The sequence below is a fragment of the Balaenoptera borealis genome, assembly GCF_965194805.1.
Source record: "Balaenoptera borealis genome assembly, chromosome: 1".
In the NCBI taxonomy this organism is placed as follows: Eukaryota; Metazoa; Chordata; class Mammalia; order Artiodactyla; family Balaenopteridae; genus Balaenoptera; species Balaenoptera borealis.
In genome coordinates, this window is record NC_138860.1 from 163,848,922 (window position 1) to 163,874,186 (window position 25,265).

Here is a 25,265-nt window from a genome sequence, read left to right on the forward strand (position 1 = left end):
TGAAGAGTTGATTCTGAGAGGAGGAGGGCGTGGCCGGGACCACAGGCCCCGTTGAGCCTGTTCCTTGTCACTTTCCAGGTTCCTGATGGGGAAACTGAGGTTTCGAGAGGCTCTCCGTCCCTGTTCTGACCCCAAGATGCCTGGAGCTGCAGCCGGTGCTCCGGCTGAGTGCAATCCCCAGGAAGCGGAGTGGGAGAAGGGGAGGAGGAGGCAAGGACAGAGGGTCTGCGCCAGGGTCCAGACCAAGTGTGCGGTTGCCGGCCCTGCGCTCCAAGCGCAGCGCCCCAGCTGGGGGCAAGTGCGCGCGGGAGGGGGGCTACGAACTCCCGGGCCTGGCGCTCCAGTCCGTTTTTTGCTGCGGATCCCGGGAAGGGGGGCCGGCTCGGGGGTGGGACTGCAAAGGGGGGGGGGATTCCCTCCCTCGTGCGCTAGGAGGACTAGCCCCTCTCCCGGCTGGGAGCTCCGGCGGCGGAGCCGAGGCGCGACGGAGAGCCCCGGCGCGGGCAGAGAGCCGGGGGCGGATCGCCCGAGTGGGGCATTGTGGAGAGGAGGGCCGGACCGGGCCGCCCCGGAGGACCGATGCGCCGGGTGGGGCGCTGGCCCCGGAGGGAGTGAGCCGCCCGCAGATTGAGCAACTTGGAAACCGGCGGGCGGAGCGCGGGCTCGCTGGGCGCCCAGGACAGTTCCACGGCGGGCGGGTGAGCCGGCCGCGCCCTCGCCCCTCCCGGGCCTGCCCCCGCCGCGGCTGGCAGCGCGGAGGTGAGTCCCCACGGAGCTGCCCCGTCCTCCTCCCTAGCGCCCCCTTCCACTGGGACCTGGGGCGCCGTGGGCCCTCTCATCTGGGCTTGACCGAGCTGAGTGCGGGGGTGGGGGGGGGCGGGGAGACCGCCCGAGGAAGGGGACTTATGACTGCTCTCGGGTCGGCGAGGGCGGGGGAAGGCACCTTCTGGAGCCCCTCCTGCGAGTCCTGCCGTCCCCACCCCCGGCATCCCTCAAGCCAGTGGGCAGCCTCCTCGCGGTGCCGCCTCGGGTTGCCCTCAACCCGGCAGCCCCCGGTGATCGTGCTCACTCGAAGTTCTGAACTCCCCAAATCCACCAGACGGATTGTCCAGCACCCCCGAGCCAGAAGCTCTTGATTCCCGGTGTCTTCGCCTCGGATTCTCCCGAGTCCCACGGCCTCTAGCTACCACCCCCAGTGCCGCAGCCCGGGCCCGGGTCCGACGTGGCAGGCGGTGTGTGCCGCGCCCCCCCCCCCCCGGTGCGCTGCGAGGTGGCGCGGCTCACTGTCCCGCGGGTTCGGGGGGCTGAGGGACAGACGGTCTTGCTTGCCTGGGGAAAGGTGGGGGCTGTTTGTTAACCCACGGCTCCCAGGAGCGCCGGGTCGGATTCCGGGTGCGCGAGCTTGGGGCAAGGGTTTTCTTGTGAAACCCACCTCTTGGACCTGGAGAGTTCTCTTGGATTTTGGGGGGCAGTCAGGGGGACTTCAGGTCCACCTCCCCTCCCCCTGCACCTGTTGGGCCTCTCCCGGTAATAGGGAGGAAGACTCTGAGCGCTTGGAGTCGCGATGGAGGGGCGCGAAGGAGCCTTTCCCCGCTGCCCTTGGCGTTGGGGGGTGGGGGCGGTCGGCCCCAGCACCTGGCTTGGCTCTGGCAGACACACTAATCCCGACAGGTCGGGCCGGCACGTACTAGGTCCCGCCCCCAGCCCAGCAATTCTTCTGCCCCCGCCTGCAGCCCTCTCCACCCGTAGCTGGTCCTGGGGAGGGCTAATGAGAAATTATCTGGATGGTTTACATTTTTGGGTCTGTATCCGGCCCCGGACCGGGTACCAATTTATCCAAATAGTGTTGCAGGGAAGAAGGTGAAAGTTATTCCAGACTTCTGGGGGGACTGAGTCCCCGCCCTCAGCACCACCCCTAGCCGTGCTCCCCTCCCCAGTCTGTCCTCCCCTCCTCGGACCACCTAGCACGTGCGGCCTCTCTCCTGGGTCACAGACTCTGCCTCTGCTTTCCACCCCTTCCCCAAGCTGGGTTGTGCCCTACACACCTCCGCTTCCTGCGCCTTGCTCTGCCCTCCAGATCCCCAGTCCTGAGCAGCAAACCTTTCGCTCACTGACTAGGTTTGTAACCCCAAGACCCTTAACCTGTCCGTGCCCATAAAGTGGGAATAATTCTACTTTCCTCTTAGCCTTGTGGTGAGGAGTCAGTGAGCGCCTGGCGCATGGCAGGTGGTGCAGGCACGTCATGAATGTGAATCCCTCACCCCGACCCTGGCAGAGACAAAATGCCCTCCCTCACCCCCATGGATGCCTGAGACCTTGATCACTGCCAGCAGTTCCCATTGCCGGCTCTGCCGGTGCAGAGTGATGGGCCTCCAAATAGGACCTGCCTGTGCCATGTAGCCCAAGGGGCAGAGGAGATCAGGCAGAGGAACCGAGAGAAATGAGACAGGCTACTTAAAAGAGAGTCATTAGCTCCTATCCCCTCTCTCAGCCTTGGTCCAACGTTGTCTCTGTGTGTGTACCCACTGCATATGTGCGTGTGGGGATGGGGGCGGGGGGGAGGGGGGAGGGACCTCCTCTCTGGAGGGACGTGGATTCAGGGACCTGTGACCTTCTGGGGCTTGGTACTGCAGCGTTCCTAGTCTGAGACCTGTCCTGCCTTTAAAATCAGATATCACATAAAATTCAGAGTTTTCCACTTCTCTTTTAAAAAATCAGAAAATCTAGCAATGTGGAGCCAGTATTTCTGCCTATCAACAATCAACTGGAATGGAATAGCAGATGCTCCCTTTGGATGGGACATTTGCCCTCCAGTTCACCCCCTCCACACCCAGTGTCCCTCCTATTTGTTGCTTGTATCCCTGATAGAATGAACTCTTAGCTCCTCTCCAGGGCTGATTCTGTATTGAAACTCTTCCTATCCAGTGATGGGCGAGGAAGGCCAGTGCCACTTGCTCCAGTGACATTCAGATCTGCAGCCTCCTCCCCATTTCCCTGCTGAGATCATGGTTTGATGGGGATACTGGTGGGAGTGGGTTGGAAGATCCTCCCTGGCAAGGGTTGGGTGAGCCTGGCAAGGGCCAGCCTGAAAGCTAAGACCCAGGAGGACTGAGGGGGAAGTGGAGGGAGGGAGAGGAAGGGTGCTAACATTTGCTGAGCACTAACTCTGAAGTGCCAGGCGCCGTGCTGGGCAGGCACAGGGAGTGCAGAGAGGCATAGACCTGTTCTGCCCCAAGGACCCAGGGGTACTGATCACACAGTGAGACCAAAGCCTCACAGACTCAGGATTTAACACCAGCTTTGTCCGATGTGGTCTTCCTCCAGTGTTTGTCAAGTTTAAGGACTCACGGCACCCTGAGAATGTATCTGCCAGGGGTCCTCAGACCTCAGTTTGAGAAAGGCCACCATTAAAGTTTAACCCTATCACTTTGAGTGATCACTGGGGCCAAGGCAATCAACCATAAAGATAAATGCAAATATGGAAATGGCGTAACAGTGCTCAGTGTTAAGATTAGTATCCAGATGGTATGAAAACTGTTTCTATTGCTTTTTAGATGACCATCAGAATGTAGACACAAAATGCAGTCTTGGTCATAGAAAATACAGCATTTATTGAGTCCTTATGTGCCAGGCACCGTTCTAAGCAGTTGCATGTATTAACTCATTTAAGCTATAAAAACAACAACCATCCTCTTGTAGATAAAGAAACTGAGGCTCAGACCAGCTAAGCAACTAGCCTAAGGTAACAACTAATAGGTAGCAGAGGCAACATTCAAAGCCAGGCAGTCTGACTCTGAAGTTTATGCCCTTAAACCATCATACTCTACGGCCAGCGTCTGGGATTGTGTACTTGGAGCTGAAGACCCCGGTTTGATAAGCTCAGCCGGACGTCTGCAATCTGTGGGTGATGGAAGTGTGTGGTGGGGGCTGGAGAAGGCGGGAAGGCTCTGGCGGTTCACGCAGGGAGTACTGGAAGGGCAGGTAGGGGCTGGCAGCTGACGGGGCGCTTGGGGGTGGCTGGGGGCATCTCCGGAGGCTCGGGCCACAGCACCAGGTGGGATCCATCAGTCTCATGTAAACACTTCTCACAAGCAGCTTAACCACTTGAGTGTGTCTGGCCTTCAAAGCCAGTGGGAGAGGCCAAGGAGGGAGTGCTGAACTCCCTTGTGGGATAATGATTTATCTCCCGTGCAGGTGGGCTCTCCTGGGGCCTCGCTGGAGGCGAAGGGGGAAAGGATTGGGACGGGGTTGGGAGGGACACCTCGGCTCTAGCATTTCAGCTTTCTCATTAGTTAAGCCAAAACTCAGCCAGCTCTCAGAGCAAACCTGTGAAATATTTATCCCCATTTCACAGATGAGGAAACTGAGGTTCAGAGAGGCTAAGTGACTTGTCCAAAGGCATCCTAAGCAGCCCGTGGGAGGGTGATGCTTCTCTGGCACCTACAAAGCTTCTCTAAGACTCTCTGTTTCCTCCCGTCCCTGTGTGGGTGTGGGTGTGTGTGCAGCAAGTGTGTGGGCCAATGGACGTGCAGGCATCTGTTGTGAAAGTGTGCGATACTGTGAGTGGGAAGTGGGTTTTCGTCCCCTGACTCCCAGGTTGGGCTCCAACTTCCCAGACACATTTCACTGGGGAGGGACCAGCTCCCCCTGCCCCCATCACCCGGGCCAGCGGGTCCACAGACCTGGCTCTCGCTGGGCAGGGGGATTATCCCCATTCTCTGTGTCTCTGGCCAGGGCGGGCGTCGCTGCCTCTTTTATCCTCTCACAAAGGCCAGGCCCGCAGGGCCTGCTGTGTCAGAGTTTCTGTGGCCAGGGGAAGCCTTACTTCCTTTTCTCCCGCCAAGCCCAGAGGGCCACGCAGGGTCTGCCAGCTTGTCGGGGGCCACTGCTCTAGCTCCAGGCAGGCGAAAGGCACATTGGTGACTCAGCACTGGGGAGAGAAGGCTGAGGGGTCACTCACAGAAGGACAGAGAGAGCTGCTCTTTGAGAGACATTATGTTACTGCAGCATGAAGTCTGTAGGGTAGACCTAAAGAAGGACTTCCTAACGTTGGGCAGGATGGAAACCAGGCAGCTGGTTTCTAGTGATCCACAAGTTTGATTTGAGTGTCCACCATATTCCAACTACTTGGGTAGCCAACTCCCATCCCACGTTAGGGACTCTTACAAGATAGGAAAAGGAGCAGATTTCTTCTACGGGGGTGCCGGGTGGGTAACTTGTAATGTCCAAACGTTCTGAGTTCTCACAGTCTCCTGGGTAGGGGACCACATGGGAGGGTAGGTGGCATAGGTTGGGGGGCCCCACAGTTCCCCAGAATTAACCCTTCTCTCTCCTCCCCCAACAGGTTGGTTTTTGGAGGTGTCCCTGCTGAAGGACAAAGAGTTCTCCCATGTGACACCCCAAGGTGCCTTTGAGGAAAGCTCTCTGGACCTCCTTATGGGCTGATGGAGAAGTGGGCTCCCCACACCCTCTCTGTCCCCAGCTGAGATTATGGTGGATTTGGGATACAGCCCAGGCCTGGGCCTCCTGCTGCTGACCCAGCCCCGGAGGCGTTAGCAAGAGCCCTGTGCCATCCACCCCCCCAGAGACCACCCCTCCTACCAGGGGCCTGGAGCTGGCGGTGACTATGCGGCTGGGGCTGTGTGTGGCGGCCCTGGTTCTGAGCTGGATGCATCTCGCTGCCGGCAGCCGGGGGATCAAGGGGAAGAGGCAGAGGCGGAGTGAGTAATGGATGCGGCTGGACCACCGTGGGCCTTGGGAGTGGTGGTGGTGAGGGTGCTGTCTGGGGACTAGGGCCTTTGGTCGTTTCATCCTATGATGACCATTGCAGATTTCTACTTTGTCTATTACATTACTCAGTAGATTATCCTGTTTGTGGATTATCCAGTTTGTGGATTAATTTATTGAGATTACCTGCTCTGTAGATTACTCACTTTGTCTGTTTTCCCCTTTGTTGACTCTGCTTTCTAGATTAACCCCTCTCTTGTGAGGGTCCAGTTTGTGGATTCTGCCCTTTGATATAACACCAGATTTGTGTGGTATCCATAGAAGTGCTTCCCGGCCCGGTGCCCCTGGGCTGCTCAGTGTCCCCCCTTTATGGACAGGAGTTCAGGGCTCCTTTCTTTTAGTGGTGTCTGAAGTGCAGCCCTTAACCCCTTGGGGCCAGGAACCCCACACAGCCTCGTGGTGGGCAACAGACATCCCTGCCCAGATCACGGGGCAGAAACAACGGAGCAGAGAAGGTCGTGGGACAGTCCACTGCCGTGGTTTTTATCCCTGCCCAGTGGGATTCAGAGATCTGCACTGGGGGGTGAAGGGGAGGCCGTGGGCAGAAGGCTGGCCCCCCCACCTTCAAACCAGAGCAGCTTCCCTCTTCCCTGCTTTTGGGAAGATTCCACATAAGATGTCATTGGAGGAAAGGGTCTTCACAGCCTAAAATACTAAATCCTGTCATTGTACAGATGGGAAAACTGAGGCTAAGAAAGGGGAAGAGATGACATTCCAAAGGACACACAGTCAGTATTGGAACCCAGGTCTCCTGGTTCCTGTGAGCCCAGTCTTCTTGAAAACAGAGCCTGAAGGAGTTTACCTGTCCCCACCATCCTCGCCGTCCTTCCCAGGATCCCATCCTAGGCAGTCCTGAGAGCAGGTCCCCCATTCTCCACTCGATGCCTCCAGGGATGGGGGTGCAGTATCTGCCATCATGTCGTGGGAGTGGCCACTGCGTGTGAGGGACAGTGCCGGGGAGTGGGGTGGAGGCCCGACCCAAGCCTATCTGTCTCTCAGCAACCCCCGGAAGAGATGTCACGCCCCCAGGCAGACAGCTCCTCTGAAGTCTAGTCCGACCATCTCTTGCTTCACTTCTGAGGCCTTCCGACCGAGGTCCGCCCGGAAAGGTTGAAAGGCAATGGAGTTTTGTTGGGTCTCCACGGGAGTGGCCAAGGCCAGCACCCAGCCCAGAGAGAGAAGCTCAGAGAACTGGTGAAGCTGAAAATCCCTGGCTTAACAAACAATTAGAGACGGTTAGGTTTAATCAGCAGTGAGGCCTTGATTTTCCTCCCTTCTCATCTGTCGTGGCCGGTATTTTGGACTCCGCGGGCCAGATGCGGTTTAGTGGTTTATAATCAGTCTCCTCTATTTCCGAGAGGCGAGAAAGAATGGGAGAGGCCACTCATCCTCATGTGATGTGCACTAGTGGTCGCGCTTCCGCTGGTGAGCCGCACACTCACCTACACCAGGGGGTCAGAAGACCTGGGTTCATCTTTTGCACTAAAAAAAGAGAAAAGTACTGGCCTGGCCATCAGAATGGGCCACTGCCAGCAACAGCCAATCAAATGCAGCGATTTTGATGTGTCCACTTTTGATAGAGCCACATCTCACAGCCTCGGCAGCATGTAGCCCAGTGTTTATTACCAAACGGTGTGACTGACAGACATCCTTGATCACCATCAAGGATGCGACGAGGTTGGGGAGAGGTGTGGGAAAGACTCAAGATGCAACGAGGGTCCAAAATGGACAGAGGCTCGGGGGGATACGGGGGTAGACATTGCCAGGCAATACTTGTGAAATCGTAGCCATAAAGCTTCAAGTGTGATTGTATAGGAATACAGTGAGGGTTACATGAGATAATAGTACACATATTGTGAAACCTTTGTGAAATATCAAGCTCTGTATGGTCAGGATGCATGTCGGTTTTTTTTTTTAATTTTTATTGGAGTATAGTTGATTTACAATGTTGTGTTAGTTTCAGGTGTACAGCAAAGTGAATCAGTTATACATATACATATATCTGCTCTTTTAGACGCGTGTCATTATTATATAAACAACCTGTGGACCATTTTGCCCCAGGGTTTCCATGGGAGTGGAGGAGGGAAGAAAGGATGGAGACAGCACGTGTGGCTGCTCTGGCCCCCACCACGTGCAAGGGCAGTGGGCAGCCTGGGGGGCAGAGGCAGGCTTGCTGTGTATATGAGCCTCAGGTCTGTCGACTCTGCCATCCCGTGACTGCATGCCAGTGGGGCCACCAGAAGCCACCCAGTATAGCTCTGATCCAGAACCACACACCAGTTTTGAGCCCAGAAATGTGTGATCTCAGGTCTGAGAGATGGTGTCCCTGCACAGAGGGGAGAAGTTTAGCTGTGAGTCCTAAACCCTGACAGGGCGTCCTCCTCCTGTCCCACTCACTGAGGACACCTCCCCTCCCCGAACCCTCTCTTCACTCACCCTCACTGACCCTTGCCCCCTGCTGACCGCCTTCCCACCTGGATTTCCTGCCCATCACGGAGCTCTCTTTCCCTCACCATGCCTCTCACTGAGTGCCCCTCCCCTTACTGGGAGCCTTCTCCCATCTGATTCCTGGGCCCCTTCACTCAGTCCTGCCCCCCGTGAAGCCTGCATTCCTTCACTGAACCCTGACTCTTCCAGAAGCTGGACTCCCCCTTTTTTAAATTAATTTTTATTGGAATATAGTTGATCCCCAATGCTGTGTTAGCTTCCGCCTCACAGCAAAGTGAACCAGCCACACGTATACATAAATCCACTCTCTTCCAGATTCTCCTCCCATACAGGTCACGACAGAACACTGAGTAGAGTTCCCTGTGCTCTACAGCAGGTCCCTATTAGTTATCTATTTTATATATACTAGTGTATATATGTCAATCCCAATCTCCCAATTTATCCCTCCCCTCCCCTTCCCCCTTGGTAACCATAAGTTTGTTTTCTACAGCTGTGACTCTATTTCTGTTTTGTAAATATGTTCATTTGTACCATTTTTTTAGATTGCACATGTAAAGGATATCATATCATATTTGTCTTTCTCTGGACTCCCCTTTTTGCCCCTTCTCACTGCCCCGTCCTCCATCTGGAGCCTTCCTCCCCTCCGCCACTAACCGTCTGTAGAGTCCCTCTTCCCTGGCTGAAGCCCCATTCACTCCTTGGGCCATTCCCCATACACCCATTGCGAACCCCCAGAGCCCGGCCCCGGGTGGCAGAGACGGATGGTGAGGAGCCCGCGGGTGAAGGGGGAAGAGACAATTTAACCTAGTGCAGAGGATGTGGAAAGGAACCAGGAGGGCTGCGAGGGTCCAGAGGGAGTGACTCCTGAGATGTGATTTTAAAGATGCGCAGGTGATGTGCAGGCAAGGGAGTGGGGGGGTGGGGGAGGCGGAGGGCACTCCAGGCAGGGGACCAGCCTGTCCAAAGGTGAGGCGTTGGGATGAGGCACAGACTGTGCAGGAGATGGGGTGCAGCTAGGGGTAGCTGGAGGAGTGGTTTCTGGGTGCAGTTCCAGGGAGCCCTGAGGTTTTCGCTGGAGCACCTCTGCTCATTCTGTGTTATACGTGGATGCTCTTTTCTACTGAAAAGAAGGGTTGTGCTGTTAAAACAAAAAGCCCAACACGCATTAGGGTAGAGCAACGAGAGCTGCCTGGAGCTGAAGGAGCATCCTGGGAGCGATGCCGCACAAGTGGGCAGAGGTCGGAGGGTGGAGCGCTTGGTACCCGCCAGGCTGAGGAGTTTGCGCTTGACCTGACTTGAGCTGTGGGTAATGAGGACCCACGGAGAGGTCGGAATCAGGGGAGCAGTGTGGTCCAGCTGCAGGACCGGGGTGAGGGGAGGTGGTTCGAGATGGGAGGCAAACAGGCCGGTTAAAGGCTATTTGGGCCCAGCGAGGAAAAAGTGTAGGTCTAAACTAAGCTCACAGCTGAGTTAAAGGATGCCAGATCTTCCCGGGAGATGTGCCCAGGGCACCAGGGCACCAGGAATGGACACATCTCCTGGGAGAGCATGTGGCCTCAACCCGCTCAGCGAGGTCCCAGTTCCTGTCACCCCCCTGCCCCGCCCTTGTCCCCACCCACTTAACTCAGGGCTCTCTCACCGAGTCTAATTCCTCCAAGACTAGATACCACCCCCAAACAAAGGTCAGCCCTCCTCTGGGTCATGGAGAGTTCCCCTCCCTTGGCATTGACCCTCACCCAACCCCCCGTAACTCCTCATTCCTATCCTGTCCTGCTCCCCACACTTTATCAAGCCCCCCAGTGAGCTCCATCCATATAACCCCCTCCCTGAGCCTCTGCCTCACTCACCACATCCTCAGCCCTACATTCTGGGGGAGCCCTATGCCTGTGTGGAGCTTCACCCCTTACTGGGCTCCCATTCGGAAACAAGACAGGCTCCACCCTCCAAAGCTCTTTCTAATGGGAGGAAAAGACATATTAGCAGATAATAACGACACAAGGTGATGTCTACCATGAAGGATTCAAGTACTGGGGGCAGGGAACACAGAGAAATACTCCATCCAGATTTTACATGGAGGTGAGATCAATGGAGACTTCCTGGAGGAGGTGACCTTAGTTCTGAGGCTTGAAAGAGTTAAGCTCAAGAGGAGGCAGAGGGTGTTCCAGGCAGAAGGACCAACTTGAGCAAAGGCACAGAGGTGTGAAGTAGTGTGATGTGTTCAGAGGAACGAAAATAATTCCATATTGCTTAGAGGTAGTGTGAAGAGATGAGGTGGATGGGATCAGCCCATGGAAGCTTTTTAGGCCAGGTGGAAGAGCTGGGTATTAATTCTGCAGACAATAGGGAGCTATGGATGGGTTTCAGGCAGGGGTGTGACACCATCAGAATTGGGGTTTTGGAAAGATCTCGAGATGAGAAAGTTGGGGACCTGGGAGAAGTGAAGTCCCTGGAGAGGAGGCACTGAGGCCAGAAGCCATTCTTCAGGGGGGTGGGGGCTGAGCCACCCTGGGGCAAGGCCTGACTGTAGAAACATCAGCCTGAAAGGGGTTTGCATGAGGATGAAAGGGGCGAGAAGCACCAGGGAAGGGAGGAGGGCACAGCCTTGCCTTCCTGGCTCAGGCAGTGGGCTCCACTGAGTACCTGGGAGCGGGGGCAGTAGGGTGGGGGCGGGAGGGGCAGAACGGCATGAGGGGGCTTGTGAAGAGCTTGGAAGGAGGCTCCATCAGCTCCCTGAGCGCCCTCCCCATCACTGAGCCCACCCATCCTCAGCCAGGCTCCAGCCCTGCCAGGCTGCCTCCCTTGCACGCACCCCTCCCGGCAGTGGCACAGAAGCCCGAGGCAGCATTTCAGATTGTAAATCTGACCACGCCCTTCTGAGGTCCCTTTCCCTGTCAATAGACTAAAGTCCTATTTTCCATTCTGTGGATGCCCTCGGATGGTCGGTGCCTCAGAGCCTTTGCACAGGCTGTTTCTCCTGTCTGCACTCCCTCTTCACCTAGCCTGTTGCGTAAGGGCATGCCCTCCATCGCTCCTCCAGTCCTCACAATGTGCAGCCAGCCCTAGGTGGGTGTTTGTTGCTACATCTCCACATCCCCAGTTCCTAGCAGTTCTGACACGTGTTAGGTGTGCGGTGAACGTCTGTGGAATGAATGAGCCTCGGTTTCTCCCTTTGAATCATTATGTAACCTCTGCCCATACCCAGCATCTTCCTTGGATACCCCCCCCACCCCGGCACACACAGAGCCCCCTCCACTCTGGCTTTCCATCCCCTCGCTGCCCATCTATTCGCCTCACTAAGCCGAGAACACCCTTTGGTTCCCATTCCCCTTGATAAGTGTCTCTTTCCTCATTGGACTGCCCCTGCCCATTACCAAGCCCCTCTCCTCCTTGCTGAGCACCGCTCTCCCTTCCTGAGCCCCCAAACCTCATGGAGCTCAGCTCCCTAGTCCCTTGTCCCTGACCCCAGCCTCAAGCCTCAAGGCCTGTCTTACCACCTGAGCCCTGTATCTTGACCCTCCTGTATCCTTGGGTCTTCACTCCATCACTTCACCCTGCCTCTGTCTTGTGATCACATTCCCCACCCCCAGCTGGTCTCTCCTTTCTGTCTGTGTTCTCTGACCCCCTCTGTCCCTCTCCTCACTTTACCCCACCACCACCTCTATCCCCTCCACTCACTCTTCAGCCCCCTGTGGTTTGGCTGGCATCCCACCACTCCACCAAACTGCCTTTCTTGAGGTCACCCAATCACCTCTTAGTGCACGTGTTGTAGATTTGCCCAGGGCTCCCCAGTCATGGTCTCCTCCCAGCCCCGGTCCCCGCAGATCTCGCCCTTTTCCACTCGGTTTCCATCCCCCCCGCCCCAATGTCCTTCCATCTCTCCAACTATTCCTTCTCAGCTTCTTTCCGGGAACCTTCCTCTACTTGTGTGTTGGATGCGAGTGCTTCCCAGGCCTCAGCTCTTGGTCCTCTTCTCCAGCTGCACAGCTCCTTCCCCTGGGACGCTTTCCTCTCCCACGGATTTAACCCCCAATGATGGCTCCCAGGACGGATCCCTGAGTTCTCTCCCTTCTCCATAGCCAGTCTCTTGAATGAGATGGTTCTCTTTCCTCACCTTCCTTTACCCTTCAGCCACTGCCCTCCACTCTCCACCCCCACCAGTGATGCCACTAGCCTGTTTGTGGCTGATTCCTCACGTGACATCTCAGAAGCGTTTGGCGCTGGACTCCCCCCTCCTCCCTTGAGCGTCCTCTTCTCTTGGCTTCCGTGATGCAACATGCTTTAGAGTGTCCCTGCCTGTCTGGGTGCTCCTTCTCAGCCTCTTAGTTGGCCCTTCTTTTTCCATCCTTCTCTTCCATGGCTAATGCCTCTTCTCACTGTCTGTACCCTCTCTCCTAGTCATCTCATGGACCTCTAGGCCCTTGATGACTGTTTTATATTAAGGACTCCATGTCTTGATCTCCAGGCAAAATGTTTCTCTTGAGTTCCAGACCCACAGGTTCAGCTGCCTAGTAGACACCTCCCCCTGGATGTCTCATAAGAACCACAAACTCAACACAACTCATCATTGCCTCCACCCAAATCTGCTCTTCCTCCTGTGGGCCCTCTCTTGGTGAAGGACCAACGGCTACCCCACCACCCAAGCCCAATGCCTAGGCATCATCCTTGACGTGTGCCTTCCCTGGGCTCTCACCCCACGTCCAGTTCATCACCTAGTCTCATTGATTCTACTGCCTGAATATCTCACCCGTGTCTACACCTTTCCATCCTCTTGGTTCAGCTCCATCTCTTTGAACCTGGGAGTCCTCCTCCCTCCAGGTTTGCCATCCCTACAATCTGGTCTCCACACCACAGAGTGATCTTTCTAAAATGGAATCCTGGCCATGTCTCCTGTTTTAAAGCCCCCGGGGATTCCTCATGGCCTTTAGGATAATGTCCATACTCCTTTATAAGGGTTCGAGGCTGTTCCTCTTCTGGCCCCTGCTTCCCTCTCCACTCACTCCACACACCAGCCATGCTGAACTAATTTCAGAGCCCCCGTTGGCCGCACTTTCTCTTGCATGTCACTGAGAGCTCTGAAGGGAGATGCACACAGAGATTTTTTTGTTGGTTGAGTCGGGAGTGGGCAGCAGGATTCTGAGAAGGCCCTTTGCAAATCTGTCTTTAACAAAAGTGATAAAGAAGGAATAAATGAGTTACGGGAGCATAGTGATAGAGGCCCACAACTGGGACACCTGGATGACTTTGGTTTTTGAAACCAAGGCAAAAACCTAGAGGGAGCATTCATTTCAATAATGAATTAAATAAAAACCTTGAGTATAGACAACTTAATATCTTTGAAGTAAACGTGGTACCTAAAATCTACAGTGACTTATTAATTTGTAATACAGCTGAATAATGGCCCAAAGTGGAAAACTAATCCCAAGGGGGCTCCCTCATAACTTCGACACCACATTTGGAGCCTTTTTTTTCTCTTACAATGACCCAACCAACAAGAATGATATTACGTTTTAAATTCATTGATTAACTAATGGTAACGTTGACTCTATATAAATAAATTCTCTATTTAAAAAAATCAGTCTGGCCATGCTTTCAGTTTGCATGTCACCTTGTATTATCCTACCCCCTGGCTTTCATAAACTTTGTCCCTTCTGCCTGGAACACATATTGGCTGTGAAGCCTTGTTTAAGTAATTCGACCTCTCCATTTCCTCATCTGTGAGAAAGAGGATGAAAAAAAAGTAGTAGTACCCCCTTCATGGGTTGTGAGGATCAAATGAGTTAATACTTGTAAAGCACTGAGAGCAGTGCCTGCCACAGAATAAGTGTTCAACCTTTAGGAACAAGCTGCCATGATTATGATTATGATTTTGTTGTTGTTGTTTTATTGTTGTGTTTGTTATTCCCCTCTTCTCTTCTGTTCACCTTTCTCTTACTCGTTGCCCTGTTCTGAAATCAGGGATCATTCCTGGAGCAGGTGCTCCTCCCCGCAACCCTGCAGAGTGGGCATCCTGATCTCCCTGTTTTGGTGGTGGGAAGGGAGGCCCACAAGATGCAGTGTTTCACCCAGGGTCACAGGCTGGGCAGTCGGCTCAGGTCCAGCCAGCTGAAGCCTGAGCTCTGGGTCCTCCGTTGCAGCACGATCCCCTGCCCTCTCTGTTCTGAGTCCCCTGGCTCTCTGCATCCAGCCTGTATCTACAGCTCCTTGCTGCCTGGTTCCCCTTTTAGTGACTGGTCCCACCCATCCCCTGTGCCGGAACCCGGGAAGCACCGCAGCCTCCCCCCCACTCCGATTGGTCACCATGACCATACTGATTGTATTCCCTAAGCAGCTCTCGTATCGTTTTCTCTTCATCTCCACTGGACAGAACTTGGTTTAAGACTTTCTCATCTTTCTCACCTGGATGATCAGGTCAGCTTCCTTCCAAAAGGTCCTCCAGTCTCTGGTCTCTCCCCAGGCTGCAGAGGAAGCTTTCCAACATGTAAATCAGACCGGGTCTTGCTCCTGCTTGAAACTTGCCAGTGACTTCCTGTTGTCTAATCAGCTCTGAGAAAGATGGCCCCAAAACTCTGCGAAACAAGGGCTCTGTGGCCAAAATGTCTCAGAAGTGCAGTTCACTCTTTCCCCATTTTAGAGAGTCACTAATTCATAGGAGCATAATAAAGGCTGCAAAAAGTCCTGCAGTAAAGAATCCTGTTTAGACTTGTTGGACCCGGTGGTTCTCAGTCTCACCCAGTGCAATGGCCTTTTCTCCACATCCTTCTATGAACATTTAGGGGAATCACCTTCCAAGGAATACTCTTTGGGAAATGCTGCCCGACAGGATGGAATTCAAGTCCATTGGCACGATATAAAAGGCCCCTCCTGATAGGACACCTTATCTTTCACTTGTACCCCAAATTATCCGCAATTCCTTTGGGGTCATTCTACGCCTCTGTGGTCTTGCCCCTGGAGGGCCTTTGTCTCCACTTCCCAATGGACAAATCACTACTTAGTCTTCAAGAGCTGCCCCAAGTGGCACCTCCTCTGTGACTCCTGCCTCCCTTATTTCTGGGTCCTCTATCGCTTGGCCTTGTGGCTGCCGGCATATTCCTGGTTGCGGGTCTGTCTGCTCCCCTGAGAGATGAGTTCAGCGTGGCCAGGCGTCTTTCCCTCCACGTCCCCAGCACTCACACTGCACATGGTACCTGGGAGGGGCCAGGTGAGTGTTGGCTGAACAAGTGAACGAGGAAACAAGATCAAAGGCCTGAGACTCGACTCTGGGGCTGGGGGCCACGCTGGCTCAAAGGATGGTTCCAACCTCAGCACCTTTGACATCTTGGGCCACATTGTTTTTGTAGGCGCTGCCCCCCGCATCGTAGGATGTTTAGCGGCCTCCCTGGCCTCCGTCCCCCAGATGCCACTAGCAAGCCCTCCCCAGTGTGATAATCGAAACGTCTCTAGACTTTGCCAAATGTCCTCTGGGGAGCAGACTCACCTCTGCTTGAGACCACTGTTGTGGACGCAGGTTATTCCAGCTGTCTTCCTGTCTCTGGGCAGGTGGCCTCTTTCTCGTTATGCCTCTTGTCCTTAAAATTTTCTCAAGGACGAAAGCCCTCCATCCATACCTGAGGCTGAGCTTTCCTTTCTCTGGGGTGGGGGTGGGGATGAGGGAATGTGTACATTCCAGGATGGGTCCAGCTTCAGTGCCTCCTCTGGGGATGATGGAGCAAGCCTGGAGGGTGAGTTTGTGTTGTACCTGGACCTAAAGAGGCACTTAGGGTGGATGGCAACTCTTGCTGTGCTAGTTCCCTTGAAGGCAGATCCTGGGGAGGTTTATAAAGCAGCCTTGCAGAGAGCTACCAGCCTGGCCCGTGCTTTCTGAGAAGCACATTCATCCTACGGGCTGAAACTCCTGTCTACTCACTTCCCATCCTTGTGGGAGCCTGGGAAAGACGGAGGTCTCCCCCACAGCTGCCTCTCACCCTTGCTCCATCCTTGCAGTCAGCGCCGAGGGGAGCCAGGCCTGTGCCAAAGGCTGTGAGCTCTGTTCGGAGGTCAACGGCTGCCTTAAGTGCTCACCCAAGCTGTTCATCTTGCTGGAGAGGAACGACATCCGCCAGGTGGGCGTCTGCTTGCCGTCCTGCCCACCTGGATACTTCGATGCCCGCAACCCTGACATGAACAAGTGCATCAGTGAGTGTGGGCGGGGCTGGGTAAGGGCGCCGGAAGCCCTGGACATGGGGCGGGGGTGGGGCGGGGCGGTGCTTTGAACGGTTGATGGACTGCAAGGGGAGTAGAGGGGTACTGAGGAGGGGAGTTCTTGATGTAAATATCCAGCTGCTGACCAGACCTCTCCCCAGACTTCCCACCCACGTTGCCAACCCATACCATAGCCACATCTCCTCCCTCCAAACCTGCACTGACCTGTATTGGGTCACTCTCAGTGTCCCAACCCATCACCCAAGCCACAGACCTGAGAGCCAACCTCTCATTTATGCCCCCACCCCATCCATCCAATAACCAAATTGTGCCTGCTTCATCTTCTTTCCATCCTCACTGCCATGGTCTTATTCAGGGTCCCATCACGTCTCTCCTCGACCATTGCAATAGCCTGTTCATCTGTCCCCCAACCCTCCTCCGGCTCCCTTCCACCCTCCCTCTGCTCTGCAGCCAGAAAGATGCCTCTGAGACACATAACCAAAAAAATCACTGCTGGTTCCACTGACGGCAGGGAAATTCAAACCCTGGTCAGCCTTCTCTCCCCACCCTTCTCCCCCCACTCTTCTCACTCTGCTCTGCTCTCTCACGCCAGCTACCGTCCCACATGCTCCAAGACACATGCTGTCACACCTCCCTCTCAGCTGGGGGACATGCAGCGAACACTTTCCTGTAAGCAATGCCAGTGACCTTCCCATTCTGTTCAGAGCCTTGGAGTTTAGAAGGCATTTCCAGACCTCCTATCAGTTGAGCCTCGCAACCACCTTTGGAGGGAGACGGACTTAAGTGATGGTACCCTCTTCATAGCTGATAACATCGAGGTCTCAGGGGAAATGACTGATCCAAGTTCAGCCGACTTGGGTTCTAATCCCAACTCTGCTGCTTATTCACTGTGTGACCTTGGGCAAGTCGCAGCCTCTCAAAACTTCATCTTCAACATGTGGGTGCTTTGCTTTTACCCCCTAGGGTTGTTGTAAGAGGCATATGGAAGCCCTCAGGGTCTGGCACTCAATAAACAGCTGCTGTTATTCTTACTTTTGTTCATATTTTGCCTGCCACCAAACCCAGGAATCAGAGGGCAGGAGGCACAGAGGAGGGTGGGGTGGCGTTGGGAAGCTTGTGAGAACGGAGGTAGGACCCTGGGACTGCCCTCTTGGTCCTCAGGGATTTGGGGTAGGGTGTTCCTGGCTGTGCCAGCTTCTGGGAAACTGGCATCCCAGGCTTCAGGGGCGGACACTGGGAAGAAGTCAGCTCCACCCACAATCCAGGAGGGGAGAGATTGTGAAAGACCCCTCCAGCTTCTAGCCTAGCCCGGCAACCCTCTCTCCCCCCACTTCCCCAGAGGAGGGAGAGCTGGCAGGAGGGCTTCAGGGAGGGACCCAGGAGTCCAACCAAGGTGATTCCTGGAACCCGGCCTTGTAGAGGCAGAGGAATTTGCCCTGGGATTGCTCTCCCCAACTCCAGGCAGATTCGTGCTGCCCCGGGCAGGAGGAGAGCCAGACTCTGGGGTGTTGTGGATTCCCAGCAATAGGGGGAGAGGAGACCACACAGCCACTCTCGGGGTGTCATTGTATCCCTCGGTTCAGCTCTGATTAGGTGGTCCTTGGGGTGCCATGAGAGGCTGGGACGCTCCTCTCGCCCCCACTAATCTCCTCTCCTCTGAAACTGGCTCTCTTGGGCCTCCCCTTGGGCTCCGGGGCCTGGGATTGGGTTGGGGTTGAGGTTGGCTGACCGTGGCAGGAGTCCCAGCCAGCCCTCAAGAGAGGCTGCTTTGGCCTCCTCTCCCCCCATCCCCTTGCCTTCCTTTCTCTCCCTCCCAAGACTCCCCTGTGGTAATTGCAGCCCCAGGCCCCTGTCCTGCCCTGTGTGAGTGGGCATGGCTGGGTGGGCACGGGGACCAGGGGAGGCGTCCATCCGCGGCTGAGCCAGAGGCCCCCAATCTGGCCCTCTCCTCAGAATGCAAGATCGAACACTGTGAGGCCTGCTTCAGCCACAACTTCTGCACCAAGTGTAAGGAGAGCTTGTACCTGCACAAGGGCCGCTGCTATCCCGCCTGTCCCGAGGGCTCTGCGGCTGCCAACGGCACCATGGAGTGCAGCAGCCCCGGTAAGGCAGGAAGGCGCGGTGGGCAAACGCTGTGGCCCAGGGTCCAGGACCCCGGAGGAGGGGCGGGCTGGGGGGATCTGGCCAGAGACAGCGTGGGCTGGGCCCTGTGCAGCAAAAGCGCATCACCACCGCCCTCCGAGCTTTCCCTCAGGACTTTTCTGCCTTCTGGACTAAAGACGCCTCTAGCCTGGGGCTGCGGCTGAGAGCAGATGAGAGGGGCTCCCCTGGGGTACCCGGGGCCAGGGGAGGAGACGTGACCCCCTTCTCCTCTTGCTTCCCTCCCCTCCTGCCAGCACAATGTGAAATGAGCGAGTGGTCTCTGTGGGGGCCGTGCTCCAAGAAGAAGAAGCTCTGTGGCTTCCGGAGGGGCTCGGAGGAGCGAACACGGAGGGTGCTGAACGCCCCTGGGGGGGACCACACCATCTGCTCTGACACCAAGGAGACCCGGAGGTGCACGGGGCGGAGGACGCCCTGCCCGGAGGGTGAGCTGTGGCCTCACCTCCCTGGGCTCGGGGGTCAGCACAGCCACGGGAGTTCTGACCCCCTCTGCTTCCTGCCTGTGGCCCAGGAGAGGGCTCAGGCCAGGACCCCATGCTGTGCAAACCCATGCCAGGCAGAGAGTGGGCCCCGCAGCTGTGTGATGGGTCGGGAAGCTTCTATGGCCCTATCCCTCCCCATTTCTTCTGAGCCAGTGGATGTCGGCACTGGAAGTGCCCTCAGAGGTCAGATGATGGGGGCGTGGAAGGGGGTGTTAAGACCCAGAGAGGTGCAGTGATTTGGCCAAGGTCACACAGCCTGCAAGTGGCAATGACGTGGCAGTGGCGTGGGGTGGAGGAGTGGCGGGGGTGGGGGTGGTGCCGTCCTGCCTGTCCCGAGAGCTGCAGTGACCATCTGGGAGATGACCTCGGCCCATTGGGATCCAAGGTCTGAGGAAGAGGAGGGCGTCTGGTTCATCGAGGGGTGGAGGGTGAAAAGGCTCATGGGACCCCTTCTCAGTACCCATGTTGCAGCGCCCTCTGCAGTGGCTGCTTCTCAGAGGAGGCCTTGAGGGGACCCCGACTGCCCTTGGGCCTCCTCCCCACCTCCCCACGCCCAGCTTCCTCACCACATTCCTCCTCGGGCCCTTGGCCATGCCCAGGGCCTCCCTGCTGTGTCAGGACGCCCTTTGTTGACTCTTACAGGGCAGAAGAGGAGGAAGGGCGGCCAGGGCCGACGGGAGAATGCCAACAGGAACCCCGGGCGGAAGGAGAACAAGGAGGCGGGTGCCGGCGCTCGGAGACGCAAGAGCCAGCGGCAGCGGCAGCAGCAAGGGACAGCGGGGCCGGTCACCTCTGCGGGGTCCACCTAGGGACACTGTTCAGCCTCCGGGCCCGTGCAGAAAGAGTCCAGCACTTCTCTGTGTGATGAGAGCTTTACCGAACTCGAGCACTGGGGACAACGCATACACACACTCTCCACACATACACGTACACACAGATACGTGCACACAGACCCCATGTCCAAACGTGTAACTGACATACGTGCAAACGTGTGCACACGCAGACACACACACACACAATCGAGGTTACCGGAAGACACTCTGTCCCTCGGACATCATTGGGTCAGCAGGGCAGGGAGGCAGAGGGGTCATCTCTGCCCTGCAGGGGGCCTAGTGGCACACACTTGGTCTGTGATGCTCCCAGTGGACACATCAGAGAGAACATTTTCCAGCGTCCAAGCCCAGACCCTGCAGAGTGGCGGCTTCTGGAGGAGCTGATAGGATCAGCCTGGTGTGGCAGACCGCAGCCAAAGCTTGAGGAGTGTTCAGCGTCTCCAGCTGTGTGACTTTATCTTTGGAGAGTATTGTTACACCTCCATGATCCATATCAGGGCTTTCCTGACTCTGAAAACTGCTTAAAGGTTTATTTCAAATTAAAAACGAAAACCAAATGACAACAGTAGCCACAGGTACCACGTTTCTTTTCAGGGTATGGGGTTGGTAGAGTACACGGGAGCAGGAAGGGAAAGGGCTGAATTTCAAGAGACCCCTCCTGGTCTAATTTACAGAAGGTCCAGAGCAGGAAGAAAACTTTGGGGATATGTAGGGCAGTAACCAGATTCTCTACATCTTTGTTACTCAGAGTGTGGTCTGGGGACCAGCATCAACATTATCACTAGGCAGCTTGTTAGAAATGAGAATCTCAGGTCCCATCCCAGACCTGATGAACCAGAGTCTGCAGTTTTACAAGGTTCCAGGCGACGGGCGTGCACATTCAAGTTTGAGAAACACTGCTCTAATTACCTCTAAGGATGGAATAAAGGTCTCGGCCAGCTTGCAGCAGGAAGGATTCTGGTCAGCTGTAAAGGGAGACTTCCCACCTGGGAGAGGTAGAATCTATATACTGAAGGGCTATAGTGGCACTTCTAGGGAGAGGGAGCGCTCAGACTCTCTGAGATGGTTGGGGACCGTTGGATGGGAAGGCAGAACAGTGGATAAAATCACTTCTTGTGGTGTTCTGAAGTGTCCACTGGCAGCCATCCGGGCACCAGGCTCTGGACGAATGTTTGGTTTGCAGAGGGGAGCCAGACAGTGGCCTTACTCTCATGGAAGTTAGAGGTTGGTGGGGGAACAGGCATGAATCAAGTAATCATTTGAATAAATGTATAATTATAAATGAGAGGAGTTAAAGGCAGGCAACCACTGAAACATACACATAGCTATGAAAGTAAATAAAACTAAATAAAAATAAAAGACCCTATCTCGGGGAAGCTTTTTAGAGGAGGTGACATTTGAGCTAAGCTCTGAAGGATAAATAAGAGTTAACACAAAGATGAGGAACGGCATTCTAGACCAGTGTTTTCCAGTAGAAATACAATATGAGCCACTTATTTAACATTTTTCTAACAGCCACATTTAAAGAGTAAAAAGAAACAGGTGAAGCTAATTTTAATTCTATCTTATATTTAACCAAATATATGCAAAATGTTATCTTTTTAACATGTGATCAATATAAAAAATTATTAGTGAGATCTTTTACATTCTTTTTTTAAACTAAGTCTTCAACATTCTGTGCGTATATTTACACTTACAGCGTATCTTAATTCGGACACTAAATTTTCACCAGGAATACTTGATATGTATTTTGATTTAATAAAAATTCATGTTGAAAAGTAGATTCACATACCGAAAGTGTTTAAAGAGTAGGTTAAAATTTTCTGATAACTGAATTGAATATGTTTAAAATTTTTAATTTAATTAATTGAAATGAAATAACATTAATAATTCAGTTCTTCAGTTGCACTGGCCACGTTTCAATTGCTCACTAGCCGTATGTGGCTAGTGGCGACTGTATTGGACAGCATAGTCCTATATAGAGGGCACAGCACATACAAATGTCCTGTGGCAGACAGGAGCTTCGTGTTCAATGAACTGAAAGAAGGCCAATACAGCTGGGAGGCCTGGAGGGCAAGAGAGGTGAGATGTTCCCAGAAAGGTCGCCTAGAGTTGGGTCTTTATTCTCAGAGCCAAGAGAGGCCACTGAAGAGTTTTAAGCAGCCAGCCCACAGGATCCGATTTGCAAAAGGCAAGTCTGATCATGTCGGCTGTTGTATAGAAGACAGATTTTCGGGAAGCTGTTCAGGAGGCTGTTGCTGTCATCCAGGTGAGACGTGTTGCAGGGTTGGACTGGGGTGGTGACAGTGGAAATGGAGAGAAGAGGACACAATCAGAGGTATCTGGAAAATAAAGTTGGCAGAGTTTGGTGATAAACCGGACATGGTAAAGGGGAGAAAGGGAGAGGGAGGTGTCAAGGACAAAGTCCCCATTTCTGGCTTGAACATCCAAACAGGATGGTGCTGTGTTCCGAGATGTGGAACTCATGAGGAAGATCAGTTTGGGAGGAGAAAGAAGACCAAAACTTTGGTTTTGACTGTGTAGAGTTTGAGGTGCCCATGAGACATCCTGGTGACGAGGGTGGGTAGACATTGCGTTGACACAGATACAGGTCTAGAGTGCACAGGGGACGTCTGAGCTGGAATGCCAACTGGCGTAGAGAAGATCACTGGGGCTGTGGGTTGGGAAGAGCCCTGGGTGAAGAGAGGCCTCAGCACCCAGCTCTGGGCCCTCCAAGGATAAAGATCAGATAACAGAGGATCGGTTGGCAGAAGAGTCAGAGTAGGAGCAGGCAAAGGAAAAGCCAAGGGAGTGTCACGTCCCAGAAGCCAGCAAGCAGGAGGGGAGATCAAGAGGACCAAAAGCTGCTAGATGCAAATAAACGAGGCCAGGGAACTGACCACTGACTTACAACATGTGCACCAGTAGTGGCCTCAGCCAGAGCTGTTTGGAGAAGGTGATGGAGGCAGAATTCAGCACAAGTTCTTTCCAGAAGTTTAGCCGAGAGACAGAGAAGTAAGACAGGGGCTAGAAAGAGATATGGGCTCAAGAGAGTGTCTTTTTTTTTTTTTTTCTTTAGGTGGGAAAGACTCGAAAATGTTTAAAACCTGCTGGGAAGGGTCCAGTTAAGAGGAAGAGGTTGAACACACAGGAGAGAGAAGGGGAGATCAGTGTTGAAAGACTCTGTGGGGAGGGACAGCTCTTATAGGAACAAAGAGACGGTGGTGCCGGAGAGGGAAGGCTGGGAGGTTTGGAAGTGGGGAATCTCAGGTCTGTGCACCTGACACGCTGTGAGGCTGGACCCACCCATACCTCTGAGCCCCTTCGCTGCTGGTCAGGAGCCTGGGCGGTCATGGGCTGGCTCCGGCCTCTCCCCTAACCCCTTACTTTGCCTTCTCTCTCTGCCCCGGCTCTGCCTTTGCCAGTCTCTCTAGCCCTATGCATTGTCCATCTCTGATTTGGTCTCTCTGCCTTTGCCCCTCCCTGTTTCTCTGACTCTGTGCCTTCTCTGTCCCACTTTTTGTCACCGTGTCTTTCTCTGTTCCCACCTCATCAGCCCCTGGCTCTGTCTGTGTGTGCCGTTGCTTCTCTGTTTTTCTGTCTTTGTCTGGGTATCAGGCCCTGCATGTCTCGGCTGTCTGTGGCTCTGATTTGTCCCCATCGCCCAGAAGCTCAGGTCCTCGCTACTTGAAGGGTGGCCGTGGATCAGCACCTTCAGCCTCATCTGAAAGTTTGCTAAAAATACAGACTCTCAGGCCCCTCCCAGACCTAGAAATCGGAATCTGCCTTGTAACAGATCCCCCAGGTAATTCACATGCATGCTGAACGTTTCAGAAGCACTGCCCTCAGCTTTCCTCTAAAACATCAAAGCCAAAACCCAGAATCTTAGAATCAGAGTGAGCTGGATCTTCCTGTATCTCCTGCATCATCTGGGTGATGCTAAGGCATTCCGCTTCTCCGCATCCCTCCTAAAGCCGCTCTTGATGCTTTAGGCAATTAAAGGAGGGAACTTAATAGGAGCTCCAGGGGGTCCTGAGCTTCCACATCTGCAGAATTACCGGTGGGAGGGAATTCTCCTGGTACGGATATACTGGTGCGTCCAGGTACAATTCCAGTGTGTCCTTGCAAACATTTCCACCTGGATCTACCCCCATCTGTCTCACTCTGTCCTTTCAAGACTAACAATGCTTTTTTTGAGCTGGAGGTAGGGTATGGGTTTCAAGATGGGGGGGCAGTTACCTGCTCGCAGCCTTAGAAGCAGCCCACCTGAGGCCGGAGACCATAGGTTGGATGAGAAGTCACACTTTGTGATTTTCAGAGTGAGGGTGTGCTGGAGAGAGGAGTCATGTCAGGATTCCTAACCCTGGGACTTCCCTGGCGGTCCAGTGGTTAAGAATTGGCCTTCCAATGCAGGGGACGTGGGTTTGATCCCTGGTCGGGGAAATAAGATCCCACATGCCACGGGGCAACTAATCCCCTGCGCTGAGGGGCAACTAAGCCCATGTGCCCCAACTACTGATGCCGCACGCCACAACTAGAGAGCCAGTGCTCTGGAACTAGACAGAAGCCCACACACCACAACGAAGATCCCACATGCTGCAACTAAGACCCAACGCAGCCGAATAAATAAATATTTAAAAAGAGAAAAAGATTCCTAACCCTACTCCCAGGTTTAGGCAACAATAGCATGTGATGTGTATACTGCTGTTATCTGGCCACAGTGTCATTTGGAAAATGTTAAGTTTTTCCTCTGCAGGGTCGCAGACTCCCTCAGACTAACACATTTCTGGCCACCTTACCCAGTGCCAGCTCTGGTATGTTTCAGATCAATCCTCCAGAGAATGCATTTGTTTTCCATTTCAGTATTTCAGGTGATGGGATTGTGTTTTCTGAGTTTGTTTTTTTAAGTAAGTTCCCCCCGCTCCACACCGGTTTGTTTGGTTTGGTTTGGTTTGGAAGGACAGAGAGAATTTAGGAAAAGGGTCAGCTTCCTGGGCCCCAATTCAAGTCCCTGACACAGGGCCAGTAATCCAGGTGCTGGCTTTTTTTTTTTGCCCCTGATTCCAGCTGTGGTCCAGATTAGATTTAAACGTTGAAAACCCTCATGAACGGTGGTAAGGAAGGAGAAAACAACCAGAGAGAACAGGTCCCAGTTTTGAAGGATTAAATGCATTCATTGCAAAGGGACTCGAGTGCTGCCTGGCTAGTAAAAGTGAGCCGGAACAAAAGCCTAGTTATAGCGGTGTAGAGAAAATCTGGAGATTACGTGCCTCAGGGGTTGCTGAGACGGAGCATACCAGAGTTGGGTGCACCTGCTTTGGTGTGGCGTCCCTCCCGGCTCTCCCTAGGGAAAGAG

The 25,265-nt window shown here is 54.2% G+C and overlaps 1 protein-coding gene across 2 annotated transcripts; it reads left to right on the forward strand.

Annotated features, from left to right (window-relative positions):
- The first annotated feature begins 437 nt into the window (after nt 1–437).
- RSPO1 (R-spondin 1) lies at nt 438–20,477 on the forward strand. 2 transcript variants are annotated; one of them, XM_082345273.1, is made up of 6 exons: nt 438–759; nt 5,345–5,720; nt 16,216–16,407; nt 18,388–18,537; nt 18,831–19,019; nt 19,719–20,477. In XM_082345273.1, exons 2-6 carry the CDS (start codon nt 5,627–5,629, stop codon nt 19,883–19,885), a joined length of 792 nt encoding a protein of 263 aa, XP_082201399.1. In that variant the 5' UTR covers nt 438–759; nt 5,345–5,626; the 3' UTR covers nt 19,886–20,477. The 2 variants fall into 2 exon arrangements, with proteins under 2 accessions (XP_082201399.1, XP_082201400.1); XM_082345274.1 differs by lacking the exon at nt 438–759 and having other exon boundaries at nt 2,597–5,720.
- Nucleotides 20,478–25,265: the final 4,788 nt, after the last annotated feature.